Source organism: Branchiostoma belcheri, unplaced genomic scaffold, assembly GCF_001625305.1.
Source record: "Branchiostoma belcheri isolate BF01 breed outbred unplaced genomic scaffold, Haploidv18h27 scaffold389, whole genome shotgun sequence".
Classification (NCBI taxonomy): Eukaryota; Metazoa; Chordata; class Leptocardii; order Amphioxiformes; family Branchiostomatidae; genus Branchiostoma; species Branchiostoma belcheri.
In genome coordinates this window covers 60,880-68,556 of record NW_017804008.1, presented here as the reverse complement: position 1 = coordinate 68,556, position 7,677 = coordinate 60,880, and the positions used below count along the sequence as shown (strand labels likewise).

Here is a 7,677-nt window from a genome sequence, read left to right as displayed (position 1 = left end):
CCCCCCCCACTGTTACAGAAATCATCAGTATGTGTTCTCTTTCATATACTTTTCTCATTGTCCTTCTGATTTTGTTTCTGCAGAATGAGCATGTTGACAGAGAACACACTTCTGTCATCAGGCGACAGTCTGCCACAAACCCCAGGGCGGTGGAGGGGCACCGTGTGCTGAGGAGAAAAACCAACAGCTTCAAAGCCACCATCTGGGACAATTATATGTCCCAGGTCTTGGACTACGGGATGAGGAACTTCTGTCCGCCATGCGAGACAGAGCCACATGGAGTGACATTACGAATGGCACCTTAGAGGATGACCTGAACTGAACTGAACTGATTTATATGAGCAATTACTAGTGGTTTCTCCTAAAAGGTGCAAGTCAAAGTCAATCTGTTGTTTACATTGGGACAGACGATTTATTATGACACTTAAAGGTATGTTTCCTATAAACCTATGCTACTTTGCTTTTATTTTGTAGGTTATGTTATGCATTCTATTGAAGAGCAAAAACTAGGGCAAAGTCTGAACATTGTATATATGTTTGTACCAGTACCGACTGTAACTCTATAATGATATGTGTCAGTGATAGTGACCGATGATGTGGTTATGATGTAATCCTGCATTTATTGTACTCATGGCTGTCATGTCAACCATGTACTTCTCTTATGATTGTATACATGTAGGGTACGATGTTTACCATAATCATGTTACTGTACATAGTAAGCAGCCTAAATGTGCTACAAAGAAACAAGTGTCTAGACAGTTACTCACTGTTACTGGGAAGTTTCTATTACTGGCAAGTAATATACATGTACACATTCACATGCGCGCGTACAAAATTTACACTTGGAATGAAATAACTTGGTAAACACAAAGCCGAAATAGAAACATTCCTGCAGCACTGTAAGATAGTCTTTCCAAGGCCAGGCTCTGGCCACATGTGTCCGTTTTCCCCAATGGGACACCAAGGCCCGGGTCTATTAGGCTTCTGGCACGGGACTGGGATTAACCATTACACGCCTGTCAGTTAACTGCTAGAGGCCATATTGTCTCCGGACAAGCGCCTTTTGGGGGTTTAAGGTTCAATCTGAAAGCTGGTAAAATATTGTAGGTACAAGACACACCAAAGAGCTCCTGAAGAAACATGTGGATCTGGGCCTTATGAGACCACAGGATTGGGGAGAATCGTGTAGTGAGGCATCTCTGTCACTGGCAAGATCACAAATAGGTCAGTCTAAAGTGAAAGACAGCTAGGAAGTACAAATGTATACGTAGCTGTGCGAGCTTTTAGGATCTGGGCCGTTTAAGACCACAGGACCACATTTTCTCAGAGCAGCCCTTTTTCCCTTTGCTTTTAAAGTCGTTTTCTTCACCTTGACCTTAGCCTCAGAAACTCTGGCCAAGGACTCCCCAAATGAGACATTGAATTTCTTCTGGAACTTGGTATTTACAGTGTGGTAAATTTGTCTGGCACAGACAGTTGCATTAAGTTGATTAACAGTAGTTTTGTCCTTCAAAGGGTTAGCACCAGTAGTGTTGCCGGACCAAAGATCTTGATATGCTCTGTACTTAGATTTCGAACACTCTTTGCAGTTTTTGAAGGTATGTAGTTTTTTCTCTTTGTCAGATAGCTGAACCCACGATTCAAGGGAAAACTGATTTGTATACCTACTCCGTTTCAAATGAGTCAGTTGGCGTAGCTTCTTGTGGATTTGTAGTCCCGTTTTACGAAATACCGCGTCAGTGCCAGTCCCAAAGTTATCTCCAAGGAGTTGGACGAGTTCTCTCTTGAAAAGTCATGTGTAAAGTATATTTTCTATGTATCATGGAAGTTTTGTGCTGATTATTCATTGAGAATTAGGTTGAGGTTGTATTTATTGTGAGTTCCCTATCATGTAGGAAGTTGAGGCAGTTGCTTTAATGATGTATTTTGTAATGCTTTGCTCTGGTTCCAAAAAAAAGTACAAATAGGTCAGTCTAAAGTGAGAGACAGTTAGGAAGTAGCTGTGCAAGCTTTTAGATAGGGATTGATTGTATGTCAGCTTAGGAAAGAAATAAAATTGAGATACTCCATTCAAAATCTCTCACTCTGTCTCTGTGTGTGTGTGTGTCTGTGTGTCTCTCTGTTACATATTAGGATATTTACAATACATGTACATAAATGTATACCTGGTTGAGATATTTATTTTGGGACTTCTTTTTTACATAATTTTTTTCCCTGGGTTAATTTTGCTCACAAACTTGACAAAAGCCCAGTTTCCTGGTAAGCTCAGGAGGACAGAGGAAGGTATATTTTCAGAATATGGCCAAAAGGTTTGACCTCTCATTGACCTCTAATACTTCCTCCCTGGGTGGACTAGCCCACTTTCCCAGTGTTTTGTTCAGTAGAGACATTTTCCAATGAAATTGTACTCAAAAATATTTTTTGTACTACAATTGTAGTATGCAAAATTATATTTGAATAGCTACATGGATGAAGCTCAGAGGGAAATATTTACTTCATTGTCTTCAATTATTATATGAAAAGGAAACAAGACTTTCAACTGATGTAGAAAACATGGTGTTATGGCCTGCCTCCACAGACTGTGTTCTTTTTCATGAGAGATTCAGAGACTGTGTTCTTTTTCATGAGAGATTCAGAGACCACACCTTTGCATCTGTTTTTTATCTGCTGGGGAAGCAGACCCTAGTGGGGATCTCTCAGCAACAACTTACTGAGACACTCAGGGGACTAGGGGCTGCCCCATGGCAGACATGCCAGATTCGACATGCCAGCAGGCAGGCAGGTCATCCAAACACATTGTACATCACAGTAGTACCTAAGTAAACTGGCACATCCATGGAAGAAGAAAAACACATGGTACATCATACTGTATGATACATGTATCTGGACAATACGGCTGCAAGTATAGAACTATAAAATTATGTTAGATTACAATCACAGAGATATACTAGAGCACCAAAAAAGAATCCTTTTTTTCCGTGTCAAAATTCCACTGGTTCAATTTGTACTTTGCAAAAAAGCACTGCTTCACTGGTTTAAACCTGTCTATGTAGCTCTGAAACCAAGGAGGTTTTGGTGAAACATATTACAGTGCTGGGCTCATTTTGGCTATTGAGGTCTGAATGTCCCTGGGGACTGGCGAAAATGTGGCTGCTGGCTAGAGAAGACCACTACCTCACATGGGCGAAGTAATCTCCAAGCAGACCCTAGGGTGGGATACCGGTGACAAAATGCAGTATCAAATTGGTCAGGCTGTACAGAATTGATCCATTTCCCCACCCAAGGATCTGCTTGGAGATTACTGGGAAGTTGCCTGCTTGTAAAATTGGACAGGACTATTTTTTTAAGCTGCTCAGCCTCTTTTATCCTCTCTTTCGTCCTGCCTGATTTAATTAATAATTATGTTTAGCCATTTATAGGCAAGTTTTAATGTGGCTTTTGCAGCAGTAACCTGGATGACTGCTCAAATCAATTCACGTTTGACTGACAAAATAAAAGACAGAGTCAAAATATAGTCACAAGGCTTTGGTAACATGTAAAGTAATATTCAGAAGTAGGACATAGTGCCTTGAATACAGTAATTCCTGATTTTTGGCTTAGTACATTCATGTTCACTGTTTTCATGGTCTTATCATTACCATAATATCAAATCATTTGTCTTCCAAGGTCTCTCTTCAATCTCCTTGGTCTTCAAAGTTTTGCCCCCACCCTACACTGCTGCCGCCTTGAAGGTTACTAGTATACGTGAACATGTCCATTTTCCTCAAACTGAAATTCGCTACAGAGAATGGCAAATTTTAAGACAAAGTGAATTACAGTACCCCGCTTAACAACTGATGTCTTAACAACTGTCCCTTTTTTACAACTTTTAGTCTCAGCCAAATTGCCATCACTGCTTTCAAAAGTGAGGTGTGGCCTATTTTTCACCAGCATTTAAGAAATATGTAGTTTTGTACCAACGATAAGTTATGTGCACTCGGTTTTACATGGTGAAATGTTTTTTTTTATGGCTTTACCTGTACTGGTAAAGCCATATTGTTTTTACTCTTGTTGAAAGATCATTTTCCCAAATTGCGTACGTAGTTAAAAACTTTTAACGTAGGGAGAAAGTAAGGAGTCAACATTTAACACTATGAAAATTCAGGAAAGTGAAAATAAGGCGCCAAAAGAATCAAAACACACTGGGCGCAGCAATGGGTGCTGGAACCAGAGCAATTATCACCTTGCTTGATGTATTATAATTCACGACTTTCTACTGGCACCTTTGCTCAGTGACATTGTAATTACTACGTACTATTAAGTACTAGGTAACTTACTTTAAGTATATAATGATAATAAAATGGGCTCTCAGGCCTATAAGTTTCATAATACTATAGAGACTGGGAGAGTGCACAACCATGATGGTTCAATTCCATCTGGACAGATTCCCAAAACATTTGGTACATCTAAGGAGGTTGGAACATTCATTACAGGAGTCTTATCTACTAGTATCAATATTGATATTTCAAAATGAGTGTAAGCAAATACTAGTACATGTATTTAGTATATAGGTAATAGAATTAGTATATAGGTGTATATAGTATATAGGTCGGAAGTTATCGGATGATGATGATGATGATATAGGTAATAGAACCCCTTGATAGATTACTTTTATAATCTCACTGTATCTTTGCTTCATCCTCCAACGAAACTGTATCCAATGCAATTTTAGGGCAGCCAAAAAATATTCTGAATTAGGAAATCGGGTGTCTGATATTGACATTTACAGTACCACTTCTAAGCACATTTTTGTCATCATTCCATACATAAAGCATTGATTTGAAATAGCCAAACAACAAGCTACATCTCAGGTACATGTATTTCCCAAAATAGGTTGAACCAGCTTTATGGTACAAAACAAACAACCATTTCCAATCAGTCACATTGCATTTTCCCCTCACAGATATCAGTTTGCTCAATATATTATTGTGGGGTAGGTTTGATTCAATTTAAATGAATGACCAGGAAACTGACTTTGAAAATACAGTTTGCTGCGCTGAAATCACAATTGCCATTTAAATCACATTTGGAAGGACACAACCAGTTGATGTTACACATTAATTTCCTACACTACGTGAAGGGTTCTGCAGAATGGTCCGGAACCGGTTTCAAAGGACAAGACTGGGACAAGACACCTATGAAGATATCACCGACGGACTCCAGTACAAGAAAATCGAAGCCTTGAAAAACCCGAACAACATGTCACTGCTGATGAACACTGATGGTGTCAGAGTGTTCAAATCGAGCAATTATGGAATCTGGCCAGTGTACTTCACAGTCAATGAACTTCCGTACAATCAAAGGTGAGGCAGTACATTTGATTTTAAATTGGATGTATATAAATAAACATGTATGCCAGAAATAGCACCTTTTCCAAAATGCCCCCCCCCCCAAAAAATTAAGGTACAATTAATCATGTTTGACAGTTCACAAATGTAACAGTGGGGGGGAGGTATGGCATACCGGTTCACTGGACTTGGATCCGGACTTGTAAGAATGTTTAGGTTCAAAGTCCAAAAAATCCTTAAAGTCAAGAACCGAGTCCGGACTTATTACCATAAAAGACCATTTCACATACCCCTTTTCTTTTCAAACCACCTAAAACCTTCGTATATTGTAAAATCCTTGCTGCAAAATGAAGAAAACATTGCCATCGGGCATCGTCAAGTACAGGCCTCCATGTTATGTGGCCAAAGTTTCACCCAGACAACATTGCAAGGTTGCCAACATGCAATTTTGTATATGCCATGGGTTTAGGTCCGGACTTACAAGTCCGGAACTGAACCTAAACCTCTGGACTTGAATCCGGACCTGAACCTAAAATTGGGTTTAGGTTTTATAGGCGCCTATAAAACCCCAACCCCTCTTAATGCTAGTAGATAAACATGACAGATCTTGAAACTACTATGTAGCAAAATTTAGTCAACCATATATTAAGACGTTTTAATTTGAGTGATCAAAATAACTCAAATCAAGGTGAAATCATTGGGTATTTACAGTAGTGATACTTGACACATATACAAATGTAAATGTTGACATCTTTATCTTACTGTTCTTTTAATTCAAAGGACCAAGCGAGAGAACTGCATCTTTGCTGGAGTGTGGTTTGGAGTCCTGAAACCCCCAATGATTGCATTTCTGGAGCCATTTGCCGAAGCCCTTGCCAATCTACAGAGAGGTCGGTTCTTATCTTTGTTTGCTTCTTTATAGTAGATTAAGAAATGTGTCCATCAGTGTTTTGATGTAGTGTATAATTTAATGACTTTTTCATTTCATGTGCATGACCTGAAAATTAACCTCAGGTGGATATTTACGAACCACTTGAAGGATAACAATCCAATCAAATTAAATGTAATACACTGCTGTTTCCGTTTTCACGGAAATGCCAGCAACATAGCATGTAAAGCTGAACTTGGCAGATTTCCAGTAGATATTGATGTTTCAGTCAGGGTTGTAAAGTACTGGTTACGGCTAAGACAACTACACTACCAAAAATGATTTTCTTGTTTTTCTTGTTTTTCTTAATTCGTGGACAAATTTTCTTACATGAAGAAATTTCAAGAACAATTAAGAATAAATAAGAAAAGAGCAACAGATCGTTCTAAAATTTTTTTCTTGTAAATTTTCACTACAAGAAACATTTTCTTATTTTTCTTACGTGAAGAAATAATTTCTAGCAGTGATTTTCTCCCCCTAGAATGTTCTAGAAAATTGAGTTAAATGGTCTTGTTTTTCTTGTCTGAAGAATTACTTTCTTGCCATGGTTAAGAAAATACAAGAATTTTTCCCTTAAGTTTCTTGTATTTCTCATAGTAAGAAAAACAAGAAAAGCAGGGTTTAAAAAACAAGTCATAACTAGAATAACATTCTTGAATTTTCTTGTTTTTCATATCAAGAAACTTTGAGAAAGGAAGTTCTTTCTTTTCTTGGACTGTATCAGAAAAAACAAGAATTTTGATCTAACCTTTCTTGAGTATATTGCTTAGAAAAACAAGAATATTCAAGATATTGAAACTAGAAGACAAAGATCAAGTCATAACTAGAATAACATTCTGAATTTCTTCTTTTTCATATCAAGAAACTTTGAGAAAGGAAGTTCTTGCTTTTCTTGGGCTGTGTCAAGAAAAAACAAGAATTTTGTTCTTCACTTTCTTGACATATGTTGCTTAGAAGAAAGTGTTTATTGGCAGTAAGAATTTTGGTCTTGAACTGAGAACCAAAGTCTCAAAGATTATAGTGGTATATATATTAAGAATTTCTGTCTTGAGGAAAAAGACATGCATTCTTGTTGTAAGAACATGAAACTTAAATAGAAGAAAGGCTTTCTTGACAATAATAATATAATAGTAATTGATAAGCAATATCACTCTTAAAGTTAGAAAAGGAATCTTGGTGTAAGAATCTATTTTTGGGGTATTAAGAATTTGTTCTTGTTTTTTTTTTGTAATTTAGAAAGTTGAGCAATCTGATTCTAGATTCTTTTAGTAATGTCACTGAGACAAGAATTAGTTTCTTTACTTTCTTGACTTTGAATAATTCTATACTTGTAACTAGCATAGTTTTACTTATCTAGATAGTTCAAGAAAATGATTCTTGTTTTTCTTGGTCAGGTTATGTTCAAGAAAATACAAGAATCTG

At 37.5% G+C, this 7,677-nt stretch overlaps 2 protein-coding genes across 3 annotated transcripts in view; both read left to right on the top strand.

Annotated features, from left to right (window-relative positions):
* The window catches only part of LOC109476671, an 11,180-nt gene extending 9,670 nt beyond the window's left edge, over positions 1–1,510 (top strand). For both annotated transcript variants that reach the window (XM_019777677.1, XM_019777678.1), the window contains one exon: positions 84–1,510. In XM_019777677.1, coding sequence (XP_019633236.1) covers positions 84–305 — 222 coding nt within the window. In that variant the 3' untranslated portion in view covers positions 306–1,510. The remainder of the gene's footprint in view (positions 1–83) is intronic.
* Positions 1,511–1,608: 98 nt separating this feature from the next.
* LOC109476669 overlaps positions 1,609–7,677 on the top strand; it is a 28,149-nt gene continuing 22,080 nt past the window's right edge. Inside the window, exons 1-2 of the mRNA XM_019777675.1 lie at positions 1,609–5,342; positions 6,108–6,217. Of these exons, the coding sequence (XP_019633234.1) occupies positions 5,131–5,342; positions 6,108–6,217 (322 nt within the window). The 5' untranslated portion in view covers positions 1,609–5,130. The remainder of the gene's footprint in view (positions 5,343–6,107; positions 6,218–7,677) is intronic.